This window comes from Lynx rufus, unplaced genomic scaffold (assembly GCF_022079265.1).
Source record: "Lynx rufus isolate CCGP_SWC_20201006 ecotype Redwood Valley unplaced genomic scaffold, mLynRuf1.p SCAF_11, whole genome shotgun sequence".
Taxonomy (NCBI): Eukaryota; Metazoa; Chordata; class Mammalia; order Carnivora; family Felidae; genus Lynx; species Lynx rufus.
Genome location: NW_025814825.1, coordinates 15,249,968 through 15,277,962, shown reverse-complemented (window position 1 = coordinate 15,277,962; position 27,995 = coordinate 15,249,968). Strand labels below are relative to the sequence as shown.

Here is a 27,995-nt window from a genome sequence, read left to right as displayed (position 1 = left end):
AGCTCTGTGCTGACAGCTCAGAGACTGGAGCCTGCTTTGGATTCTGTGTCTCCCTCTCTCTCTGCCCCTCCCCTACTCATGCTCTGTCTCTGTTTCTGTCTCTCAAAAGTAAATAAACATTAAAAAAAAATCTAAATCAGGAGTTAGATACTAAAGAAGAACAGGACACTTGATATTGTGTGGGTAACTACCAGTCTCTGTCACAGTTACCTGGCGGTTAGGGAGAGATGATAAATAAGGGACTATCAAAATACATATATATAATTAGAATGAGCAACTCTGGTTTTCTTTTTCAATTCATAGGCTGTTTTTAAGAAGAGTGTTAGAATTACAGAAAAATTGAGCAGACATTTCCCAGAATTCCTATATACCTCTGGTTCTCCACTTGACTGTGGTGTATAGTATAAATATACATTGTTGGGGTGCCTGGGTGGCTCAGTCGGTTAAGTGTCTGACTTCAGCTCAGGTCATGATATTATGGTTCATGCTTTGAGCCCCGCATTGGGCTCTCTGCTGTCAGTGCAGAGCCTGCTTTGGATCCTCTGTCTCCTTCTCTCTGCCCCTACCTTGCTCTCTCTTGCTCTCTCTCTCAAAAATAAATAAACATTAAAAATATAAATGTACATTGTTGGGTTTGACTTGCTTATATTCTGTTAAGGATACATTGTTGCTCTTACTACTTTGAGTAGTTATCTATTTGATCAATTAAAAATAAGAAAAATTTGAAAATTTATTTTACCTTAATTTTGTCCTCTGATTCTCTTCTTTTCTTAATGTAGATCCACGTTTCTGACCCATATCATTTTCTTTTTCTCTGAAAACTTTTAGCATTTCTTGCAAGGCAGGCCTACTGGCCACATATTCTCTCCATTTTTGTTGAGAAAGCCTTTATTTCTCCTTCCTTTTTTTTATGATTTTTTTTTTTTAGTTTATTTATTTTGACAGTGTGAGAGAGAGGGCACAAGCTGGGGAGGGGCATAGAAAGAGGGAGAGAGAATCCCAGGCAGGCTCTGCACCATCAGCACAGAGCCCAACACAGGACTTGATCTCACAAACCGTGAAATCATGACCTTAGCAGAGATCAAAAGCAGACGCTTAACCAGTTGAGCCACTCAGGCACCCTCTCCTTCGCTTCTGAAGGATAATTCTCTGGATACAGAAATCCAAGTTGGTGGTGTGTTTTTTTCCAGAAACTTTGAATATTTCACTCCATCTCTTATTGCTTGCATGGTTTCTGAAGAGAAATCCAATGTAACTCTTATTCTTGTTCCTCTATAGGTAAGGTGTTTGTGGTTTCTCTCCCCTCTGTCTTCTTTAAATATTTTCTCTTTTTCTGTGGTTTTCTGTAGTTTGAATATGATATACCTGGACATAGGGGTTTTTTTTGTTTGTTTTCTGTTTTGTTTTGGTATTTATGATGCTTACTCTTCTCTGAGCTTTCAGTATCTGTGGTTTGGTATCTGTCATTAATTTAGTAAAATTCTCAGTCATTATGATTTCACGTATTTCTTTGGTTCTTTTTTCTGTTTTTTCCTCTGGTATTCCTGTTATATCTTCTATAATTGTTCCACAGTTCTTGGATATTCTAATTTTTTTTTCATGTTTTTTCTCCTTTCCATTTTAGTTTGGGCATTTTTTATTGACATATCTTCAAATTCACTGATGATTTCCTCAGCATTGTTCAATCTACTAAGTCCATCAAATGAATTCTTCATTTTCGTTTCAGTGTTTCTTGTTTCTAGTACTTCTTTTTTATTCTTTCTTGGGTTTCCGTCTCTCTGCTTACATTTCCATCTCCCTATTACATTATTTGCAGTTTGTCTACTTTTTCCATTAGTGCTCTTAACATATTAATTATAATTATTTTAAATTCCCTACATGATTGGGGCATCTGGGTGGCTCAGGCAGTTGAACGTTGGACTTCAGCTCAGGTCATGATCTTGAGGTTCGTGAGTTTGAGTCCTGCATCTGGCTCACTGCTGTCAGTGCAGATCCGCTTCGGATCCTCTGTCCCCCTCTCTTTCTGTCCCTCCCCCACTCGTGCTCACTCACTCTCTCGCTCTCTCTCTCTTTCAAAAATAAATTTAAAAAACATTAAAATATTCCCTATATAATCATTTGAAATTTTGTGTCATATCTGAGTCTAGTTCTTATGTTGTGTCTCTTCAGTATTTTTTCTTGCCTTTTAGTATTCTTTGTAATTTTTTATTGGAACCTGGATATTATGTATTGGGTGATAAGAAATGAGGTAATTAGGGTTTTTAGTGTGAAGTTTTCTGTTAATGTGGCTTGGAGCTGTGCTGTGTTTAATGTTTGCTGTAACTGTACATGCTAGAGGCTTCAGTTTCCTTTTTTGTTCCTCCCCTGTTGTCTTTGAGTTTGCCTAAAAGTGGGTCTGTGTTTTGCAGCCTCTCAAATCCACTGTTCTTATACCAGAACCCTGTTGGTGTGGTGTGATAAGGTGTTTGGAAGGGGAAGTATTTTAAAATACTGTAATTAAACTTAGTATTTTAATGGGTTTGACTTCCTGGCCTGTGACAATCAGAAGTGTTTAATAGTACTTTTTACTTCTTATGTGAAACAGAAGGCTAGACAGAACTAGAATTGTCTAATTGCCCTTCTCCCGCATCAGATAAGACTCTGGTAAAATAGTTTCCCTTAAAGGGTAAGCATTTGTTATGGGTAACACTCCAGGCATATTTCAAAATGCTTACTGTTCCCTTCTTCCTACTTAAGAGGATTTTTCTCATATCTTCACCATGAATATCTGAAGTGACTCCTTGTTTTAAAGCCAAAAAAGTGTGGAGTCTATAACTCTGGCTAATCCAGCCTCCAGCAATTTGTCAAAATTACCATTTAAGTGTTTCCACAACTTATTGACTCCATTGCTTTCTCTGACCTGTACACTGACGTCAGCTGTGATTCTCTGTACTTGCCTCTCCTCCAAATTTTATGGTGGTGATTTGCCCCATGAACTTAATTCTTAGATGGATCTAAGAAAGGTCATTGATTTTTCAGTTTGACCTGCTTCTTATTGTTGTTATGAGGACAGGAGCAACAACTTCTAAGCTCCTTACATGTCAGAGCTGACACTGTAAGTGCTACTCTATTTTCACAGTATAAACATATTTTATATGATTTGCATACTTGTCTGATTATTTCTTTAGAACAAATTACTAGAAGTGAAATTTCTGGGTCAAAGATTATGACCATTTTAAGGCTTTTGATTCACATTTACAGATTGCTCTCAACAATGTATAGTTTGCTTCTGCTAGCAGTACAGTAGAATTATTTTTGGAATTTTATAAATTTAGGAAGCTTAAAACAACCCACCTACCTAATAAAAATGTTTATATATGTTTGCGTATTCCATTACTTTTAAAAAGAGTCTTCCCTTTAAATTATACTAACTTGATTTTTTCATACAATTCTAATGGGCTGATTTTTAATTTGCAGTTTTCAGAAGCGAATTGTTGATTGCCGCTTTTGGCCTGTAGAGATCACAAGAGTTCCTCTGACTACTGTACCCAAAGGGAAAGCTGCAAAATTTGATAAGGTGAATTTGTTCCCTTAATGATAGCTGTAGAAGAAATGCCTGGTCAGACCCAACCTATTATTCTGCTTCTTTATTTTTTAATTTTAAATGGTTATTTATTTTTGAGAGAGAGAAACTGAGCACAGGCAGGGGAGGAGCAGGGAGACGCAGAATCTAAAGCAGGCTCCAGGCTCTGAGCTGTCAGCATAGAGCCCAACACGGGGCTTGAATCCACGAACTGCAGGATGATGACCTGAGCCCAAGTCAGATGTTTAACCAAACTGAGCCACCCAGGTGCTTGTTATTCTGCTTCTAGTTCTGATACAGAAGGAATGTGTGAACTGATGTGGATGCTCTCTAGGGTGACTAACTTAACCTGATTTGTCAAGTAGTTTCCTGGTTTTAGTGCTGAAAACCGCATGTCCCAGGAAGATCTCCTGTCCCTGGCAAATCAGGATGACTGGTCATCCTAGCTCCCTATTGTCCACTAAAAACTGTTTAGGCTTTATTCTTAGACATCCTATTTCCCTTTAGCTCTTTAAAATGGTTTTACTATAGGTAAAACCACACAAAATAGCCATTTTTATAGGTCAAAGTAGTTAAATATTGGGAATATGGCTCAACCTAATACATCTTCCTGAATTTCTTTTCAACATACCTACTTAAAATGTTTTAGCCTACTAATTAGAGTAATAGGGCTCATTGATGTACATTATTCTGAAAAGATCTAGCTTTGTGAGCCTAGAACATGTTCTCTGTTGTTTTATTTGTGCATGTCTGGTCTTTTCTGTTTGTACATAAACTCCCTTAGGGTAGGAATACTGTCATAGACTACTTTGTATCCTCTATAGTACCTAGCATGATTCATGGTATACAGCAGACAATTAACAAGTACCTAAATTCTTTTGATTTTTATTTTTTTATCTTAAACAAAATTTTTTTAATGTTTATTTATTATTGAGAGACAGAGAGAGGCAGAGCATGAGCATGGAAGTGGCTGAGAGGTGGGGAGACACAGAATCTGAAGCAGGCTCCAGGCTCTGAGCTGTCAGGACAGAGTCCAACGCGGGGCTCGGACTCATAAACCTAGAGATCATGACCTGAGTCGAAGTCGGAAGCTTAACCGACAGCCACCCAGGCGTCCCCTTTTGATTTTTAAAATAGACATTTTTACATAATAAAAATACTACTGCCAGTAACCACTTCTCCCTTTGTAATATAAAATATACATTGCTAACTTTCCTTAGCAACACAATGTTATTATATATATATGTAAGACTTTTAAATCTACTTTTTAAAAAAATTTTTCTTTTTTAATGTTTATTTATTTTTGAGAGAGAGACAGAGCCTGAGCCGGGGTGGGGCAGAGAGAGAGGGAGACACAAAATCTGAAGCAGGCTCCTGGCTCTGAGCTGTCAGCACAGAGTCCCACATGGGGCTCAAACTCATGAACTGCAAACCGCAAAATCATGACTTGAGCCGAAGTCGGATGCTAAACCGACTGAGCCACCCAGACGCCCCAAATCTAAATTCTACTTATTGTAATATGTGAAATCAAAGAGATTACTTTTAATTTTGCGGGAATTAAATGTGTTTTCTTTCAGTAAATTTTTTCCCTATGAAAGTTTTCTATGGCAAAGCATTAAAAATTATGTTAAGTTATATTTATTAACATGTTATTCATCTTTGTGATGGGGGTTTAGACAAAATTAGCGGGGCACCTGGGTGGCTCAGTCAGTTGAGCGTCTGACTTCGGCTCAGGTCATGATCTTGTAGTTGACAAGTTTGAGCCCCGCATGGGGCTCTGTGCTGACAGCTCATAGCCTGGAGCCTGCTTCAGATTCTGTCTCCCTCTCTCTCTGCCCCTGCCCTGCTCATGCTCTGTCTCTGTCTCAAAAATAAATAAACATTAAAAAAAAAATTAGGTAAAATTAGCGATGGCAAATACAGAGTGGCAAACTATCATTCATCCTCCTTCATCCATGGCAGATATTACTGATTAATCAAAACGTTGTTTCTTTCTGAACCCAGATAGGGGTATAGAATCTTTGGGGCGCCTGGGTGGCTCAGTCGGTTAAGCATCTGACTTTGGCTCAGGTCACGATCTTGCGGTCGTGAGTTCAAGCCCCGCGTCCGGCTCTGTGCTGACTGCTCAGAGCCTGGAGCCTGTTTCAGATTCTGTGTCTCCCTCTCCCTCTGACCCTCCCTCGTTCATGCTCTGTCTCTCTCTGTCTCAAAAATAAATAAGCGTTAAAAAAAAAATAGAATCTTTCTCAATACAGTACTCTGAAACAACTTCACCAATTGTTTAGAATTTAGGCATATTAAAGTCTATTTAATATGATGATTTGTAAGATCCCTTTCATTCATAAAAATCTGTGAACTAAAGCTAAAAGCCACATCTTCTGATTTCTTTTCGTTGTTGTAATTATTTTACAAAGCTTCATTTTTTTCCTAAGAAGCAATATTGTTAAATTGACTTTTTTAGTTGAATATATATATAATCAATTAATTTGAGCATGTGTTATCCAACTACTGCCTTTACTATTCATTAACACCGTTGATATGCATTATTTCAGTGATTGTGGTATTATTAAACCCATTTTGAAGATAAAGAAATGTAGATCCAAAATATCTATGTAACTGGCCAAGTCAAATAGTTAAGGAGCATAGCTAGTTCCTAAAGCCAGGTCTTTGAAAAACTAAGAGCTCCATACCTTCTGCTACACTGCTCTACAGCACTTACAGCTCTCTGGTTTTATTCCTGTAGACTGATGATGAAAGTCAGCTTTCATTTCATGGTGTGGCTTATGTGAATATGGTCCCATTGCTGTATCCAGGTGTGAAGAGGATTCGGGGAGCTTTTCATGTTTACCCTTACCTAGACAGTACAGTCTATGAAAAGGTAAGAAAAAATTGTACAGAAGGTATTATCCTAATTTATCCTTTATGTATGTGTTTACTTACATCTTTAGCATACAAATCTTTGCACTTGAAGTTTGGAACCATTGGTATACTGGGATGGTAAATATAGCACCTTGCAGTCATTCTGTCATTGAACCTTAAAAACTTTAGGATAATGAGGAGCACCCCGGTGGCTCAGTTGGTTGGGCATCCAATTTCGGCTTAGGTCATGGTCTCAAAATTTGTGGGTTTGAGCCCCACATCATTTTCTCTCTCAAAAATAAATAAAACATTAAAAAAAATTAGGATAATGAAAAGCCAAAAACTGGAAACAACCTAAACCTCCATGAACAGGTGAACAGAAAAACAAATTTTGTGGTATATCTATATAATGAAATCCTACTCAGTGATAAAAAGGAATGAACTATTGATACATGCAGCATGGATGAATCTCAAATGCATTATGTTAAATGAGAGAAGGCTGATAAAAGAAAGTACATAATGTATGATTTCATCTAAATAGAATTCTAAGAAAATAATCTGTGGTGACCTAAAGCTGACCAGTGGTTTCTTAGGAACAGGAATAGAGAGAGGGATGGATTACAAAAGAATGTGAAGAAAGTGTTAGGGATGATGGAAATGCTGGTTATCTTGATTGTGGTGATAGTTTCACATGTGTATACATATGTCATGTCAAAATTAATCAAATTGTATACTTTAAATATGTAGTTTGTCATATTTCAATTTTACTCAATACAGTCAGATACATAATCTTTAAGATAATGAAAGAAGTCTATTGTGTTTAAGTATACAAAACTTAAATCCATGAGCTGATTAGTGATTTTTAGGTGTTAAAATGTTAAAATCATCTATCTTTTTATCTATCTATATGTCTACATTTAAATATAGAATATATATGTGTGTATTTTTCCCCAAACAAAAAATCAGTTTTACCATATTTTTCTTAGGAGAAATTGAGTCTTCGTAAAACACAACAAAAATAATAACAAAAACGTATTACTATTTCATTATTATTAGGACAGCTATTTTTCAATAATGGAGTCATGAAAGACCTATCATCTATTTGCAAACCAACTGAGTAGTAAACTCTTTCTATATATTATTTATTTTTGAGAGAGAAAGAGAGAGAGAGAGAGAGAGAGTGTCAGAGCATGAGGGGGGAGGGGCAGAGAGACAGGGAGACACAGAATCCGAAGCAGTCTCCAGGCTCTGAGCTGTCAGCACAGAGCCCGACGCGGGGCTTGAACCCACAAACCGTGAGATTATGACCTGAGCCGAAGTCGGATGCTTAACCGACTGAGCCACCAGGTGCCCCAGAAATCTTTTGACTCAGAAATCACACTTATAAGGATGTATCTGAAGGAAATAATTTAATAGAATCAAAACTCCATGTTCACCCTTCAGTTTTAGTCTCTAGAACTTTCTCATGTTCTGTAATACAATTTTTAGCATTAGAATAGATTTGGCAATATTGAATGGTTTGCCTTCCTTTCTGAAAGTGTGTGAAGCACTACAAAGAAAAAGATGTGCATGGACTATGAGTACAAATAAAAATCTATATGTAGTGTTTCCAATTATTGCAATTACTGTAAAGAGTGTTAAAAATGTTTTGTAGAATAATACAAAGAGGGGAAACATCATAAGATTTCAGTTTGTCATCTGTCTACAAATACTATAGATCTTAACTGTTAGTGACAGAAATGTCCATCTGTTTTACTTACACTATTTGTTTTTCTTTGAAAACATGGCGTATGCAAAAGTATCTGGGTTAGGTTTGGTAGAGTGGAAAAGCAAATGAAATTTGAAAAACAGCTAGCAGTGATGAATGTCGCAGTGTGTAAATTAAAATTCCTAATGACATAAAAAACCCAACTCCGTATTCAGAAAAACTTTTTGGGATCTATGATAGCAAAAATTAAAAATAAGTTTTTTTTTTTAATTTTTTAACATTTATTTATTTTTGAGAGACAGAGAGAGATGGGAGTGCAAGCGGCGGAGAGGCAGAGAGACAGAGAGACACAGAATCCAAAGCAGACTCCGGGCTCTGAGCTGCCAGCACAGAGCCCCACGTGGGGTTCGAACCCACCAACCCTGAGATTTTGACCCGAGCTGAAGTCGGACACTCAACCAATTGAGCCACCCAGGCACCCCTAAAAATAAGTTTAAGGGGCGCCTGGGTTGATCAGTCCGTTGAGCCTCTGACTTCAGCTCAGGTCATGATCTCGCGGTCCATGGGTTTGAGTCCCCCATCGGGCTCTGTGCTGACAGTTCAGAACCTGGAGCCTGCTTCGGATTCTGTGTCTCCCTCTCTCTCTGCTCCTCCCCTGCTCATGCTCTCTCTCTCTGTCTCTCAAAAATGAATAAACATTAAAAAAAAAATTTTAAAAATAAGTTTAAAATGTCTATAATAGAGAAAAGCTTAGAAAATGATTGTAAATAAAAATGATTCAATATGCATCTATTAAAAAAGATAATTGTTAATGCTGTGTAAATAGTTAAATGGAAAAAAAGAATGCCAAAATGTTACATATAGCATAGATAAAAATAAGTTGCAAATGAGTTTATTAACATTGTTAAATGTGAAAAATATAAAAGTAGAAGTAGCTATTAATTAAAAAATATGAACTCAGGAAAGACTTTCCTAGGCTTGAGAGCAATGAAAGATATAAAAGATTTAGATTAACAAAAAATGAATAGCTTCTATGTATAGGAGAAACCATCATAAACAAAATTACAATGTAACTGAAAAACGGGAGAATATTTGAATATATGTGGGAAAGATGGTTACTATTCCTAAAATATAAAGCACTTTATCAAATTGATAAGAAAAACACACTAATTTTGTTTTAAAGGGCAAAGTACATGAAACGGTACTAGACAAAAAAAAGAAATGCCAATGGTCAATAAATAAAAGAAGAAGAAACATTTGGCCTTATTTAGAATCAAACAACTGCAAATTAAAATAATAATAAAATACCATTTTACCTGTAGAATTAGTCAATTCTTTAAAACATGGTAATGCCCATTGTTGGGAAAGGTGTGATAAAGCAACTCTCATTCACTGCTAGAAGTGTAAATTAGTACAAACCATGAAAAAAATTTTGTCAGTATGTATTAAGAAGCTTAGAATACTTATATTTTTTCCTGTAGCATTCCTACTTCCAGGAATCTATTTTAAAGGAATAAGTAGAATTGTATCCAAATTTTACTAAATGAAGATATATCTGAGGGAAGTAGTATATTATAATTGAAAGGTTATAGGCCTTGATGTCAGTCAGCCTCTAGTTTCAATTCCGGAATTAACCAGCTGGGTAACTTCAGGCAAGTGACTAAGTTTCTCTCAACTTTAATTAATTAATTGATTTATTATAAATAAATTTATTATAAATGAAGACAGTGCTTTTTTCCTAGAATTGTTTTACATATTAAAAGAGATAAAATATGTAAGGTACTAGGAATGTAGTACTAGGGGTGTAGTAGGGGTGATTGGAGACTATTGTATATACATTAAAAATTACCTTATGAAAAATTTTAAAACATGAAAGGATACATGTGATAATCTGTTAAATGAAAAATCAGGGTATAAAACTACATTTAATATGACCACAACTTTTAAAAAATATATAATCATAATTAAATATATATGTATATATGTATATATATACATATAATATTGGAGAGGAAATCTTTCTGGCTATGTCTGAGTGAGAAGATTGTCAAATATTCTCCCCACCACCACCAAAAGCAGCTGTAAAATTGGACAAATTGACAAAAAAACCATTCAGCACTCTGGAAATTGACCAAAGGCATCAACAAACTGAGAAGTATTAATGCATGAAAAACTATGGAGTTTGAGGCTTTCTTGGTTAGGGCTGCTTCTAAAACTTCCCTAAGTTGTTCCCTACTCCACTTCTTTAGCTTAACCAGTGCAGTGATTATTCTAGGGCAGGATAGACTGTGAGGACCAGCAACTTTGCTGCCATAGAAGAAGACTCACACAATTTGGAGCAGTGGATGAAGGACCTATGCCCAGCAATGCTGTTGGTTGAAATTTGTGGAGAGCAACCAACATAACTGAAATGAGAGTCCCAGGAAAGAGAGTAAGGGGCAGAAAAGATACATGGCAAAATAATGTCTAGAAATGTCTCATGTTTGATGAAAACATTAATCTACATATCCAAGAAGTTCAGAGGATCCCAGGTTGGATAAGCATACAGGCATCTACAACATAGACATTAGAGTTTACTGCTGAAAGACAAAGAGAAAATCACGAATTCAACAGGAGAAAAACAACTCATTGCTTATAGTTGCAATGTATTTAACAGCTGATTTTTCTTCTGAAACAATGGATCCAGAAGGCAGTAGAATAACATATTCAAAGTGCTCAATGAAAAAGCTAGCAATCAAAAAGGAAGGTAAAATAAAGACATCCAAAGATAAACAAATATTGAAAGAATTTGTTGCTAACAAATTTGTCTTGTAAGAAACACTAAAGGAAGTTCTTCTGCTTGAAAGGATATGGCATTGATTGCTGACTTGAATCCACAGGAAGAAACAAAGAGCACTAGAAATGTCTAAATTTAAGTTAATATAAAAGATTTCAGAAATACAGTATGTATTTTTTTTATTTTTACTCTTAATTTCTTTGAAAGGCATTATATAAAGCATTAATTATATTGTTGGGTTATAACATGTATAGATTTAATTTGTATGATAATAGTAACATAAAGGAGGGAGGATAGAATGGAACTACAGTGTGCTAAAATTTCTACATTATACCAGAATTAAGTTAATATCAGTGTGATATACATTGTGATTAGTTAGGATGGCCAAGAAAATTGTGTGTGTGTGTGTGTGTGTGTGTACATATACATATTTAACATAATAGAAGGCATTTAAAGGAGGAACAGAGGAACAAAAAAGACAGAAGATATATAGAAAACAAATAGTAAAATGGCAAACATAAATGTAAATATTTCAATGATAACTTTATATGTAAGTAGTGTTACCCCAATGAAAGGACAGAGATTATAAGACCACATTTAAAAAAAAAATCAAGATTCAGGGGGCCTGGGTGGCTCAGTTGGTTGAGCATCCAACTTTGGCTCATGTCATGATCTTGTGGTTCATGGGTTTGAGCCCCACATCGGGCTGTGTGCTGACAGCTTGGAGGCTGGAGCCTGCTTCGGATTCTGTGTCTCCCTCTCTCTCTGCCCCTCCCCCACTCACACTCTGTCTCTCTCTCTCTCAAAAATGACTGATGAATGAATTAAAAAAAATTTTTTTTTCATCAAGATTCAGTAATATGCTATTTAAAAACAGACACACTTAGATTCAGATACATGGAGATGGTAGCAAATGGTTGGAAAAAATATGCTATGCAAATAGAAAACATAACAGAGCGGAGTGGCTATATTTATATCAGACAAAATAGACTTCAAGACAGGAAGTATTACTAACAACATAGAGTGGCATGTCATAATGATTAAAGGGTCAATTAATCAGAAAGAATTTACAAAGTATTGTGTAGAATAAATATATAAATTATAAATGTATACACACCTAACAATAGAAACTCATAATACTTAAAGCAAAAACTAACAGAATTGAAAGAGAGATAATCTGACATTTAGAAATTTCAATATTTCAATCTTAATACTTGGTAGAAAAACTACATAGAAAATCTATATTAAACATTAACTTAGCGTACAACCCACAAAATCATTGTTTAAAATGTTTACTTATTTTTGAGAGAGAGAGAGAGAGAGAGGCTCTCACAAGCGAGGGAGGGACAGAGAGAGAGGGGAACAGGGGATCTGAAGTGGGCTCTGTGCTGACAGCAGCAAGCCCACTGCGGGGCTTGAACTAATGAACCATGAGATCAGCACCTAAGCCGAAGTTGTACACTCAACAGACTGAGCCACCCAAGTGCTCCCCTCAACAAAATCATTTTTAAGAACCTACCCAAGAGAACTGAAAACCTGCATTTACACAAAGACATGTATATGAATATTTATAGCACATCAGTGAAACTATCACCACAATCAAGATAAGGCAAATATCCATTTCCTGCCCCCCCAAACTTTCTTGTGTCTGTTCTTATCCTCTCATACCTCTGACCAGTCTTCCTCTCTTTGTTTTTTAGTCTGGCTTCTTTCACTCAGCATAAATTCTATTTAGACTTCAACCATGTTGTTTAGTTTAAAAAATGTTATGATTCTGGGGGACCTGGGTGGCTCAGTTGGTTAAGCATCTGACTTCAGCTCAGGTCATGATCTCATGGTACGTGAGTTTGAGCTCCGCTTGGGGCTCTGTGCTGACAACTCAGAGCCTAGAGCCTGCTTCAAAATCTGTGTGTCCCACTCTCTCTCTCTGCCCCTGCCCCGCTCACGCTCTGTCTCCCTCTCTCTCTCTCTCTCTCAAAAATAAATAAATATAAAAAAATTATTAAAAAATGTTATGATTCTTCTTCATTTATCTATAGTTTGATTTTCCCATACAAAATTTTTAGTTTGAATTTTAAACTTGCCCTATTTTTCCAATTATAGTTGATAGGCAAGTAGTAATTAGATATTTCTTATGCAGAAATAAATTCTACCTGTTACAGATCAGGAATCCTAAATTCTCTCTTGTCCGGCAAGAGAGCAGACACTGACACAGAAATGAAAATGAGAGAGGCTAATGTCTGGGAGGAGATAAGAGCCCTGAACAGGGATTTCGTCTCCATATTTATTGAGTTCTCAAGATTTTACATACGTGGTGAGTGTGCAGAAGGAAACAGGAATCATTAATTCATATGTGTACGAAGCAAAGGGTCTGAGAGGAAAGTAGCATTTAAAGTTGTGGTCAAAGCACAGTAATATATTGGGGCGCCTGGGTGGCGCAGTCGGTTAAGCGTCCGACTTCAGCCAGGTCACGATCTCGCGGTCCGGGAGTTCGAGCCCCGCGTCGGGCTCTGGGCTGATGGCTCAGAGCCTGGAGCCTGTTTCCGGTTCTGTGTCTCCCTCTCTCTCTGCCCCTCCCCCGTTCATGCTCTGTCTCTCTCTGTCCCCCAAAAAATAAATAAAAAAAAAAAACGTTGAAAAAAAAAATTAAAAAAAAAAAAAAAAAAGCACAGTAATATATTGGTGCCAGATGATAAGTAGTTTCCTGTAGGTGATACAACGGATTAGCTGTCTTCTTTAAAGTTTCAGATTGATGGAGCATGCAATTTTAAAGATAACAAGTTACTAGTTAGCTAGTCTAGCTAGCTAACTTTGGGGGCTTTTGCCCTGCAGCAGCTCTGGGCCCTAAGCCTTTTTAACCCATTTGTGTAAATGTGAGGAATTCTTGAACCTATTTCCCATATCTACCATTTAAAGTTAATCTGAAATTATGCATCAAAAATTAAAAGTTTTCTAGGAACAAGAGTTACGAAACACCAAAACCAAGCGATGTTGAACAATCTTGTTGTAATAATTTAAATGATAGGATAGATAGCTAATTTTCTATGAGGGCTTTACCTGTTCAACAAGTATGGCGATTCAGTGAAGTTTTTCTTTTCCCTATTTCCCTCTGATTCTACAATGTTGAAATTATCTAGAAAACTAAATGTTTTTAAAGAATAATGTGAGTTTCTTTCAAATTTGTGTCATTCACCTGTGATTCACTGCATTTTTTTTTTGTTTGTTTCTTTTCAGACCAAATGTTTATTTAGCTTGTTCCGGGATACTGGCCATCATTTGATTCAGAATAATAAAATCGGAGGAATTAATTCTCCATTGTCTAAACTAGTTGTTTCAAAGAACCTGAAAGAAGATAAAGCAGTCAAAGAAAAGGATATAGAAGGAAGGCCTAGGCCTGGGGATATGGTAGGTTGTTGAGAAGGTGATGATTTTGCTAGTTTTGTTACATTTCACAGGCTTGTACTGATTATTGGGTGAATTGCATCAATTTAGTTTGCCTTTTGTTGCAACTTAATGATCATTGTTCCTGCCATTGGGAAGACCATGTAAGAATTCAGTTTTTGAGGCATGTTCATTTTCTTTCAGCAAGCACCTAGTATAAAATCTCAGAGCTCAGATACTCCTTTGGAATTTGAACCCTCTCTAAGCCACAATCCAGAAGGACAGGTAACTATGCATAAAGAGTTGGAAAATTAAAAACAAACAAACAAACAAAAAAAATATATATATATAAAAAAAAAAGAGTTGGAAAATTAAGTTTAAATTCATCAGTTTTTTACTGAGCAAGATAGTATGGTATTGTGAAAAATTCTCATTATCTCAATTACCATCCCATATTTGCCATGACTAGTTTATAACTTTGGGTAAATTTCTTTGTCTTGTTGAGACTCTCTAAAATGAGCAGGTAGTACCAAATTAACCTTAGGTCCTTTCTAACATTAAAAAATTATGTGTTTTAGTAATTCTGCTGTATTATATATTAGAAATCATGCAGAGATGCATCATCTGTAGCATTTACTCATCTGCCCTCAAGACACTCAACAGTCTGGTGGGTGAAACAGATTGGTACATAACTAACCATAACACAGAATTTTGATGAATATTATAATACAGGTACAAAAAAAAGTGCTGTTTGGGCTCACATAATACAGATGAATCACTCCTAGGATAAAGCAGTCTCAGAAGGCTTCATGGAAGAGCTGGCATTTGAGCTAAGTAGTGAAAGATGAAGAGAATAGTTTGCCGGATGAAGATGAGAGGGTAGGCATTTCAGGGCAAAGGAACAGCCCGAGTCAGGACACAAAGAAGGTAGCAGAGTTTAGAGTGTATCAGTTAATTTAGTGTATGGAATAGAGATGAAAAGAAACGAGAATTTCTAGACGGAGGTGAGAAAGGAGAGAGAGGCTGTGTTGAGTTGTAGAAAGACTGAAAGATTTGCTAACAAGTTTGGACTTCATTATGTAGCTGATAAGGAACTCTTGAGCTTCATCTTGGAGACTCCTATTAATGGTTTTTAAGTCATGTAGAAATAAGACCTCCTATGTATTTCAGGGTAGAACTCTTGCAAGGAAGTGAAACAGAGAAAATGAAGTTGGGGTAGGGGCTTCAAATATTGGTTTATAGGTTTTTCTAATTGTACAGGTGAGTGTGTGATGATAGTTTGATTTAGGGAAGAGATTGTAGTAAGGAAAATCAGAAACTTGAAGAGGCAAGATTTGGAATTGGGGAGCTTTAAGGGTGCTGAGGAAGAAAAGCTAAAGATAACACAGGTTTCAAGCCTCACTTTCGAGAAGGATTACAAAATCACAAGTCAAAGAGAGATCAATATAAGGGAAATGATAAATTTTGGACATGCTGTATTTAGGGTGCTGGAAAAAAATTTGGATAGAAATGTCCATCAAACTGCAGTTGGTAGATGGTGATGTGGATTCTGTGAATGGGAATGTCAGAATATTTCTGATTGGAAATGCTTGGACTTGGAAGATTTGGTGGCAGAAAGAATAGCATTCACTTAAAACAGTTACAAGAAAAGTATTGAACAAGTTAAACAGTGCTTCAGCTGAGGTAGAAGTTTCCAATAATAAAATTGAAAATCCTTTTATGCAAGAGATAACCACTGTAACTATTTTTCTTTCCAGTTATTTTTCTATATAAAGAATATTTTGACAGTCAAGATCACACTATATACGTATAGTTGTATATGCAATTTTCTTATATTGTATATGTTATCCTATGTTACTAAAATTTGTTCATAAATATCTGTTCTTAATGGAAAGAATAAATGAGAGAAAAATATCTTTACAGCAATATGTAGAAGCAGGCACATACATTGTGTTGGAGATTCAGCTGGACAAAGCCTTGGTTCCAAAGCGAATGCCAGAGGAGCTAGCCAGAAGGTGTGTAGCAATGGTTCTTATATTTATATATATATATTTTTGCAAAAACATTTTAGATATAAATAAAAGGAATTCAGATTGTCTCCGTAAATATAATTTCCCTAGACTAAGCAGCAGACAGTTTTCTGGTTTTTTAGCCCAGATTAAGTTTCTTTTGTTATAGCTGTCTTCTTATTACAAAAGCAGTATATGCTCAGCATAAAAAAAAAAGAAAAATCAAGGGATACCTGGGTGGTTCAGTTGGTTAAGCGCCCAATTCTTAATTTTGGCTTAGGTCATGATCTCATGGTTCGTGAGTTCAAGCCCCAAATCAGGCTCTGTGCTGACAGTGTGGAGCCTGCTTGGATTCTCTCTTCCCCTCTTTCTCTGCCCCTCCCCAACTCTCTCTCAAAAATAAATACATCAACTTAAAAAAAAGTCAAGATTTTGAGAAAATTGAGATCAGCAAGCATATAAAAATACTCAGATTTCTACTCACCCAGTGATAACAACTTAAAAATCTTTTTAAAATGTTTATTTATTTATTTTGAGAGAGAGAGAGAGAGAGAGAGAGAGAGAGAATCCCAAGCAGGCTCTGCATTGTCAGCTCAAAGCCTGATGCAGGGCTCGATCCCATAAGCCATGAGATCATGACCTGAGCCCAAATCGAGAGTCAGATGCTTAACCAATTGAGCCATCCAGGTGCCCCAGTGATAACCACTTTTAAAAAATTGGTATTTATCCTTCTGGAGTTAAAGTTCCTAAAATACACACATACACACCCATGTCACATATAAATAAGTGCAATTTTTAAAAAACTTTTTTTATATTGTACCATAGTGCTTTGATTGTGTTTCTAGGAAGTTGTCCATTTCATCTAGGTTATCCAGTTTGTTGATGTACAACTGCTCATGGTATTCTCTTATAATTATTTTTACCTCTATAAAAATGGGGAGTACTGTCCCCATATTTATTTCTGATTTTAGTAATTTGAATCTTCATTCTTTTTTCTTAGTGGTTACCTTGGAAATAATAATGACCATCTTTTTTTTTAAAGTTTGTTTATTTATTTGAGAGAAAGAGCAGTGTAGGGGCAGTGAGAGAGGGAGAGAGAGAATCCCAAGCACTAACAGTGAGGAGACCTATGCAGGGCTTGAACTCATGACATCATGACTTGAGGAGAAACCCAGAGTTGGATGCTTAGTTGACTAAGCCACCTAGGTGCCCCTATAATGAGCATCTTAAACCTTTAACAATCTAATTGGAATAATACCAACTAAGTTTCAATACTATTCACCCTGCCTCTCTATATCTCCATCTTTCCCTTTTTATATTATTATTGTCACAGATTATATTTTTATACATTGTGTGCCTATTAGCAAATATTTCTAATTACAATTTGTGCATTTGCCTTCTACAAACAAGTAAAGAGGGGGTTATTTTTATTTAAAAAAATTTTTTTACTGTTTGTTTATTTTTGAGAGAGAGAAACAGAGGGTGAGCAGGAGAGGGATACAGAAAGAAGGAGACACAGAATCTGAAGCAGGTTCCAGGCTCCAAGCTGTCAGTACAGAGACCGATGTGGGGCTCGAACCCACGAACCGTGTGATCATGACCTGAACCACCCAGGCTCCCCAAACAAGTAAAGAGGAGTTTAAAACCAGAAGTACAATAATACTGGCTTTCATGTTTACCTTTACCAGTGTTCCTTATTCTTCAGTTACCTTACAGTTACTGACTAGTTGTTCTTTCATTTCAGCCTGAAGGGCTCCCTGTAGCATTCTTTTTTTTTTTTTTTTAAGTGTATTTATTTTTGAGAAAGAGAGAGAGGGGGACAGAGGAACTGAAGTGGGCCCCATGCTGATAGCACTGAGCCCGATGCAGGGCTTGAACTCATGCTTTGAGATCATGACCTGAGCCGAAGTCGAATGCTCAACTGACTGAGCCACTGAGGCACCCCTCCCTTTAGCATTTCTTATAAATTAGGTCTTACTAATAGACTCTTAGTTTTTTTAAATATAATTTATTGTCAAATTGGCTTACATACAACACCCAGTGCTCATCCCAACAAGTGCCCTCCTCAATGCCCATCACCCATTTTCCCCTCTCCCCACCCCTCCATCCACCCTCAGTTTGTTCTCTGTATTTAAGATAGACTCTTAGTTTTTGTTTATTTTGTTAATCTCTTCTTCATTCTTGAAGGATAATTTGCTGTATATAAAATTTTTGGCAGGCATTCTTTTTTCTTTCAAAACTTTAAATATGTTACTCTAGTACCTCTGTCCTCCATGGCTTGTGTTATTCTTTTTGACATTATTGAAATTATCTGTTTATCTTTTGTGACAAGTCACTCCTTTCATTGCTTTTTGAGTTTTTCTCTTGTTTCTGGCTTCTGACAATTTGAGTACAATTTATCTTAATGTAGATCTCTTCAAGATTATTCTGCTTGGAAGTTGTTATGCTTCTTGGATATATAGATTCATGTCTTTCTCCATATTTTGGGAGTTTGGGGCCATTATTTCTTCATAATTCTTTCTGCCCCTTTCTCTCTCTCTTCTCCTTCTGGGATTCTCATAGGGTATATGTTGGTCACACACATTGTGTATGTTGATGGTGTACCACAGATTTTAGGCTCTCTTTACTTTTTTTATTTGTTTTTCTTTCTGTTCCTCAGATTGTGTAATTCCAATTATCCTCTCTTCAAATTTGCTCATTCTTTCTTCTGCCTGACCAAATCTGTTGAACCTTCTAGTAAATTTATCCTTTCTGTTATTGTACTTTTCAACTACAGACTTTCTGTTTGGTTCTTTTAAAAATTTCTGTCTCTTTACTGATATTCTATTTTCTTTCTGTTTATACATCATTTTCCTGATTTCTCTTTCCTTGTTTGTGGTTTCCTTTAGCTCTTGAGCCTGAGTAAATTGCTGTATTTCACATCTTTTTGTAGCAAGTCTGAGTGTGGACTTCTTCAGGAACAGTTTCTATAGATTTATTTTTTTCCTTTGAAAGAGGCACACTTTTATGTTTTTTGTACATTTTGTGATTTTTTTGTTGTTGAAAACTGGACATTTGGATATTATACAAACTTTGGAAATCTGATTTTCCCCTTCCCCAGGGTTTGCTGTTCTTAATTGTTGAAGTTGTAGATTGTGTTTAGCCAGTGTGGGTTGGTTTATTTTGTTTGTTTGTTTTTTTCAGCCAATGTTTTGACTGAGATTTCCTTAAATGCCAAGATCTTAAGATAATCAAACAAATAAAAATAAAACAAAAAATATTTCTTTTGTCTGCAAATGATTCCATACTGGAGCATTCTTTTAACACTTAACAAGGCTGTTTACATTTCTGCCTCAACCTTCACTTCCTGCTTGCACTGGGACTATAGGTCAGTCAGTGGTGGAAGCTTGGGGTCTTCTCTGGTCTTTTCTGAGCATGTATCCTATCCTAGGATGTGTGCAACTTTCATGTTTAACGTAATGCTGTCAAGGTTCATCCATACTGTAACATGTATCAGTACTTCATTTCTTTGTTATTAAATTAGATTTCACTGTATGGATGTACCACATTTTTTCCCATTCTTTAGTCGATGGACATTTGGACAATTCTTAATACAACATTCGATAATGATTGTGTTAAAATGGAGGTCAACTGATGTAACTCCTCTGCTCAGAAACCACCAGTGACTCCCTGGCACACTCTGAGTAAAAGTCAAAGTCCTTACAATGGCCTACAACTCCTTACATATTCTGTATGTACTTTGCTCTCACTTTTTCAGTCCAGCCATACTTGCTTCCTGCTATTCCTCACACATGCCAAGCACATTGTTGCAGCAAAGCCTTTACACTTTCTGTTCTCTTTGCCTATACTCTTCTTATCCCAGATATCTACACAACTTGCTTCCTCACTTCCCTGATGTCTTTCCTCAAATGTTAGCATCTCAGTAAAGTGTCTTGATGAAATGTGCTTCCCTACTTCACCACCCTAGCTCCCAACATAGTCTATTTGCCTTCCTGCATTATTTTTCTTCACAGCACATATCACTAACATATTTATCTTAATTATTGTCTTTCTTTCCCTGCTAGAATTCAAGCTCCATGAGGGCAAGAATTTTTATCTACTTTGTTTTATGCTCTATCCCCAGCATCTAGAAAAGTGACTGATGGATAATAGGCAGTCAGTATATATTTTGAATGAGTGAATAGATAATGTTGTCTCTGGAGAGGAAATTGGGTGGCTGGAAGACAAGGTTGTCAACAAGGCTAATAACAAGGAGACAATTTAGTATATGTTGTTTCATGCCTCTTAAGTTCTGAATCATGAATGTATTACCTATTAAATAAAATTAAAATTAGGAATCAAGAGCAGAGATATACAATTACATATGACCTATTAAAGAAAAATTGAATTTGTGAATTTGATTATAAACTTTAAGGCAGTACTATATACTTCAGCAGGAATCTGAAGCTACAAGGAGGAAGAACTAGAACTTAATTTCCTCTAGTTTTTGTAAGGTCTCCTGAAAATGGAAGGTAGAAAGTTTAGCATAAGTAGGTTGACAGTGACAAAATATACTTTCTTACTCACCACAAAGTCTGGTATCATTATTGTAATTGAATGCAGTCATAAATTATGACCAAGAGTACACTTTTTTTTTTTAAATTTTTTTTTAAACGTTTATTTATTTTTGAGACAGAGAGAGACAGAGCATGAACAGGGGAGGAGCAGAGAGAGAGGGAGACACAGAATCTGAAACAGGCTCCAGGCTCTGAGCTGTCAGCCCAGAGCCCGACGCAGGGCTCGAACTCACGGACCGTGAGATCATGACCTGAGCTGAAGTCAGATGCTTAATCGACGGAGCCACCCAGGCGCCCAAGAGTACACTTTTTATCCTCGATGGACAGGAAAGAAAAGCTTTCACTTGCCTTGTACCATTTGGATTTCCAAAACTTCATGCTATCAGAGACTCTTCTGGGTGCACCTAAAATCATAACACCCATATCTTTCCAACTCCTGAGTCAAACAGTCTCTTGAGTGCAATAGCAGTTTTAAAAAATGTGTGAGAGTATGGGGCGCCTGGGTGGCGCAGTCGGTTAAGCGTCCGACTTCAGCCAGGTCACGATCTCGCGGTCCGTGAGTTCGAGCCCCGCGTCGGGCTCTGGGCTGATGGCTCAGAGCCTGGAGCCTGTTTCCGATTCTGTGTCTCCCTCTCTCTCTGCCCCTCCCCCGTTCATGCTCTGTCTCTCTCTGTCCCAAAAATAAATAAAAACGTTGGAAAAAAAAAAATTAAAAAAAAAATGTGTGAGAGTAAAGCCAGGGCTCAAATTAGCCAAAAAAAGTACAACTTAGTTAGTTTCTGAGTAGCTGCTTCCTGGCTTCTTCCCTATCTAGTTCACAGCCATATACTGTTCTATGGTTCACATCTAGGCTTTTATATGAGAGAAATGCACAGTGCTCAGGTGTGATGTGGGAACAGACCTTAGATCTCCCTCGTATAGGCTCTTTGGAGTTATGAATAAGAGAACATAAATCTGCGGATAATTGTTTATTTTTTGTTGTTTTTTTTTTTTTCCTGGTACAGGGTCAAGGATATGATTCCGCCAAGGCCGCCTCTTACCCGTCGGACAGGAGGAGCTCAAAAGGCAAGTGCCAAAGCTAAAGTGAAACTATAATAACATGTTGAGTATACCCATTTGAAAATAAGGCATGGACTCTTCAGTATGTTTTCCAGAAGGGGTGAGAAATTGTAGCTGCATATATTTCCCTTCCTGGTTTTGTTTGTGACCAGTGGCAGACAGTGAATAGTGTATAGTGTTTAGTCTTTGGCTGGTCTCTGAGCTGAAAAGGGCAATTTGTACCTAAAGCAGTATTGAATGTAAAACTCAATCCAGTTTCAGAATTCCATTACACATCTTGATCTCTCTGAGGCCTCTTTCCAGACATTTTGTATTTTCCTAGGCGGTGAGTGACTACCACATGCAGATCAAAAATATTTCTAGAGCCATTCTGGATGAGTATCACAGGATGTTTGGAAAACAGGTGGCCAAACTAGGGAGTGATATGGACAGTGAAACCCTAGAGGAACAGAAGTGCCAGCTCAACTATGAACTTAACTGCTCTGGAAAATACTTTGCTTTCAAAGAACAACTCAAGGTAAATATTCATTTAATTATTCCATGGATTTTTATGAAGCATCTTCTCTACATTCTTAATTATAGTTGTCCAGCTATGCTTCCACATTCTTGCTAGCAATGTGCCTTATGATAGAATGCCACAAACTCTACTTGTACAAAGCCTTGGAATGGTTAAGTATTCATTTCAAGTATGAGCTTTTAAGAAACTAAGTCTTTACTTGAGGGGGGCAAGTTTTGAGACAGGTTTCATGTTGCAGGGATGAAACTCTGTACATGTTACTGATTCCATGACTACTCTGTCTCCCATTGCCAACCTTTCCATCGTCCACACAATCACTAAGATTTGAGAAATATTTACTTAATAATAATTACCCAAATAATAATGGCTAACATTTATTGAGTGTTTGCTTACACCAGACAAATTTTCAAATGCTTCACATTTTACTAATTTAATCCTCACAACAACCCTATGAGGTAGATATTCCTCATTTTACAGATGGAGAAATGCAATATTAATTGGTTAAGTAATTTCCTTAAGATCACAGAGATAGTAAAGGTTAAAGATGGGGCTTAAATTTAGGCAATCTTGCTCCAGAACTCATATTCTTAACTGCTACACTGGATTGCCTCTCTGAGCACATTTACTGTGTGTCCTGTCCTGTACAAAACAGATAAAAAGAAAGCACATGGAAATAATAAAGTGAAAAACACTGATGCTGATGGAGGCAAAACACTCTTCTCAGTAGATGGCACGATTACAACTTAGTTTAATTCCTGGTTCTGCCATTACTAGCTGGATGGTGACTTTATCTCTTTGAACTTCAATTTCTTTGCCTAACAATAAGGGATAATACTAATATTATCACATGGGTTCATTATGAGAATTAAATAATATAATGCATGGAAACTGCTTAGTACAAAACCTGACAATAACATTAACTTAAGGGGAATAAAAGCTGTCATGGCTATAGCAATATGTTATTTGTACAGCATTTTAAGCTTCACCACCTACCTGTTATCTTTCTTTGGCTTCTCAATCATCTTCTGAAGTAAGATAATAATACCAGAAACACACATCCATATAACAAATGAGGAAAATGAGGTACTAACTGTAACTTTTGAGGTTGTACAGTGGCAGGATTAGAACCAGAATTCCATTCTCTAGACTGTCAAATCAGGCCTTTTTCTCTTGTATCATGTGGCCATGATGAGAGATGTAATACATAAACCTAATGCTGAGGTCTTTAGCTTTATAACTCTCTTCACATGATATGAGTTCTGCATTGACTATATTAGTGATGATGTTAAGAAAAGAAGTCATGCAGAGTATGTCGAAAATCAGAGGAAAATCAGAGCTGACACTCTTATCAGTCACCAAGGGAGAAACCAATCATCTTCTGAAGTTCTGATGAGCCTTAGACCAGATGCTCAAGGGAGGCCTGTGTTGTCAGCATGGTACTGGACTCTGTTATCAAATGGGTGATCTATACCTCTTACAGCATGCTGTAGTAAAGATTGTGAGAGAGAAGTATTTGAAGACAACATCATTTGAAAGTCAGGAGGAACTGCAGACATTTATTAGTGAGCTCTATGTGTTCTTGGTGGATCAGATGCATGTGGCCTTAAACCAGGTAGGTGATCAATAACTGAGAGCCCTTCCTTTTCTCTTTAAGGCATCAAAGTCTCTGAATGATTCCCTCCTTCCTTGATTCCTTTCTTCCTTAATTCAGCAAACAGAAATGTGATCGATTAAAACAATAAATAAAATTGGCTAATGCAAATTGTAAAACAAAAATCATCATTTTATTTATTCTGTGAATGTGTGTAATTCTCAGTTTGTTCTCTGATATTGGCAATCAAAACCAAGAAACATTATGAGATTTCAGATATTGGACCTATATGACAATGATGCTTCAAACATGCCTTTTCATTGGACAGGTAGCCTGTTCTTCTCCCATTTGTCTGTTTTTTTTTTTAAGTTTATCTATTTATTTTGTGGGGAGGATGGGCAGAGAGAGGGAGAGAGAGAATTCCAAGCAGGCTCCACGCTCAGTGGGGAGTCCAACACAGGACTTGATCCCACAACCGTGCAATCATGACCTGAACCAAAATCAAGAGTTGACCGTTTAACTGACTGAGCCACCCAGGTGCCCCCCTCCTCCCATTTATCTGTTTATATCTGTATTTGCACAGCTTGCATATTGCCTTCATTTGCTCATTTTTAAATGTATACAGTTGTGGTTTATTTGAAAACTATGACAAAAACCAAAGTCTTTTTGTCCTGTTGGTAGTCGCTAAGCAGCTATGCTTCCTCAAACCCTCTATTCTATTTGTTCTTTCCTTCACTTGATTTTCTTCTCTGTCACCATCATTTTTTCTTTCAACTTGTCTAGCCTTTCTGGAAGAGGAAGGTGAGGAATGTCCAGTATCCTAGCTAGCATTAAGAGAACAATCCTGCCTTGGGCACAGATGACTTGGATGAATTGCTTTCAAAATTGAACATTAGGTGGTAATTACTGTTGCCTTATGCCTCCAAGGAATCCCTGTCTAGTAGACGAGAGAGACATAAAATACAAATAAGTGTAGCAGGGTGAGGTCAATGCTGTGAAGGGGTGTGTCCATGGTAAAGCAGGTTAGGAGATGCCTAAATAAAAAGTAATCAACTTTGCCCTGAGACCTGTCAGGAAAGGATTCACAGAAAGCTGTGGCTTGAGCTTGAAGGCTAAAAAATTCTCAAAGTGGAGGATTCAGAGTATTGGAGTCATAGGTAACATCACAAAAGCTTGGAAGCTTGGAAGCATATGGGATACACAGAAACTGCATATAGTTCGGGAACGGATGCTAAACTAGTTAAGGAACAGAGAAGCAGGAGGTGAAGCCAGGGATCAATAAGTTCCTAGTAGGGGAGTTGGGAATATGGATGGAGACCTTGTATGCCACAGAAAGAAGTTTTGCCTTTTCTATTATTAGCATTTTGGAAGCAATAAATGTAATTATTTTACACTGGGGAATAGTATGATCAAATCTACATTTTATGAAAAACACTGATAACAGTGTGTCAGTTGGGTTAGATGCAGTGAAACTGGTGATGTTAACTGGTTATTACATAGTAAGTAGGAAAAGGGGGCAAAGATTAAGTTTAAGGCTCAATGACTGGGTAACAGGTAGTACCAGTAAGTGGGACAAGAAATACAACACAAGCAGATTTAGTGGGAGGTAGGTGATATTGAAATTACTTTTGAATATTAGCTCTTGTGGGATTTTTCTCAAGAGTGAGATCTGAGCTGGAGATGAGATTTGGGGAGCCATAAGTGCATATAGGCATACCTTGGAGATACTGAAGATTTGATTCTAGACCACCGTAATAAAGCAAATATCAAAGCGAGTCAAATTAATTTTGTGGTTTCTTAGTGCATATACAAGTTATATTTACACTATACTATACTCTATTACATGTGCAATTATAGCATTATGTCTAGAAAAACAATGTACATACCTTAATTAAAAAATAGTTTAGGGGCGCCTGGGTGGCTCAGTCGGTTGGGCGTCCAACTTCAGCCCAGGTCATGATTTCGCAGTCCATGAGTTCGAGCCCCACGTCGGGCTCTGTGCTGACAGCTCAGAGCCTGGAGCCTGCTTCCGATTTTGTGTCTCCCTCTCTCTGGCCCTCCCCCGCTCACACTCTGTCTCACTCTCTCTCAAAAATAAATAAACATTAAAAAAAATTAAAAAAAATAGTTTATTGCTGGGTATTTGGGTGGCTCAGTCAGTTGAGTGTCCAACTCTTGATTTCTGCTCAGGTCATGATCCCAGGGTCATGGGATTGAGCCCTATGTCAGACTCCACACTGAGTGTGGAGCCTGCTTAAGATTCTCTCTCTCCTTCTGGCCCTCTCCCCAGCTCACACACACTCTCTCTCTAAAACAAAAACAAAACCTAAAAACTTTATTGCTAAAAAATGCTAACCATCATCTGAGCTTTCACTGAGTCCTAGTCACTGATTACAGATCACCGTAACAAATATAATTAACAATAAAAAAGCTTAAAATATTGTGAGAAGTACCAAAATGTGACACAGAGACAAGTAAGCAAATGCTATTGGAAAATGGTACCAACAGACCTGCTTGACACAGAGTTGCCATGAACCTTCAATTTGTAAAAAAAAAAAAAAAAAAAAAAACCAATATCTTTGAAGCTCAATAAAACAAGATATACTTGTAGGTGCTAGTTAAACTATTGTTATAGATGGAGCTGCTGAGGAAAACATAAGTAGAGAGAGAAGCAAGCTGGTGGTAGAACACTATAGAAATACCAACATTTAAGGGATGGATGAATAAAAGAATTAATTAAGGAGATAAGTGAATTGTTAAAAGAGCAAAAGAACCAGAAGACAGTAGTGTCACAAAAGCTAAGGGAAGAGAATTTTAAGAAGAAAAAGTAGTCAACATTGTCAAATATTCCTAGGAGTTATGAAAAGCAAAAGCTGGGGAATGGGAAGGGGAAATTGGAACGAGGCGGTCAAAAGATACAAACTTCAAGTTACAAGATAAACAAGCACCAGGGATATGATGTACAGCATGATGACTATAGCTAACACTGTTGTTTGATATATTTGTAACTTGTTAGGAGAGTAAATCCTAACAGTTCTTACCACAAGAAATTTTTTTCTTTTTATTGTGTCCATGTGAGATTTTAGATGCTAACTAAACTTACTATGGTAATTATTTTACAATATATGTCAGTCAAACCATTAAGCTATGTGCCTTAAACTTACACAGTGATGCACGACAGTTATATCTGAATAAAACTGGAGAAAAAGAAAAACAAAATTTGAAAAGTTTTCATTGGATCTGAAAATAAGGAGGTTATTAACTTTTACATAGCAGTATCATTGGACTAATGGAGAGGATTCAAATTATAATGAATTGTGGAGTAAATGAGTGCTTAGGAAACAGATAAATATAAATTCAGGAAGCTGGGGGACGCCTGGGTGGCTCACTTGGTTGAGTGTCCGACTCCTGATTTCAGCTCAGGTCATGATCTCAAGGTTCCTGAGATCAAGCCCCATGTCAGATCTCTCTCTGCTTAAGATTCTCTCTCTCTCTCCTTCTATTTTCTTCCCCTCTCCTGATTGTGCACTCTCTCTCTCTCTCTCTCTCCCTCTCTCTCTCTCTCTCTCTCTGAAAATAAATAAATAAACTGGAAAAAGAAGTTGGAAGATAAAAGGAAGAAGTAGGAAAATAGTAGCCAGAAATTATCAAGGTTTTCATTTTAAGCTAGAAATGCCTTTAGCATGTCCATCGGTTTGGGAGAAGGAGTCAGCAGACTGGGAGAAATTAAAAATAGAAGGAAAGAGAGAATAATTGATGGCAAACCCAGGGTATATACAAATGGGAAAGAATCAAGAAGTTAGATGGAAAGATTAGTCTTGCAACAGAGAAGGATGTGATGCTTCTTCAGACTGAAAGTAAAGAGATACAGTGGATACAGAAATAAACTATATCAGTATGGTGTTCAAAAGCTGAGGTATCCCTGGCCCGATGATTTCCATTTCCTCTGCGAAGTAATGTGTTTACTGGACAATGAA

General features: G+C 36.9%; 1 protein-coding gene across 1 annotated transcript in view; it reads left to right on the top strand.

Annotated features, from left to right (window-relative positions):
• The window catches only part of CFAP70 (cilia and flagella associated protein 70), a 106,466-nt gene that overhangs the window by 34,344 nt on the left and 44,127 nt on the right, over window positions 1–27,995 (top strand). The window contains exons 8-15 of the mRNA XM_047072952.1: window positions 3,457–3,556; window positions 6,306–6,440; window positions 14,140–14,310; window positions 14,491–14,571; window positions 16,210–16,301; window positions 21,856–21,916; window positions 22,233–22,427; window positions 23,908–24,039. Of these exons, the coding sequence (XP_046928908.1) occupies window positions 3,457–3,556; window positions 6,306–6,440; window positions 14,140–14,310; window positions 14,491–14,571; window positions 16,210–16,301; window positions 21,856–21,916; window positions 22,233–22,427; window positions 23,908–24,039 (967 nt within the window). The remainder of the gene's footprint in view (window positions 1–3,456; window positions 3,557–6,305; window positions 6,441–14,139; window positions 14,311–14,490; window positions 14,572–16,209; window positions 16,302–21,855; window positions 21,917–22,232; window positions 22,428–23,907; window positions 24,040–27,995) is intronic.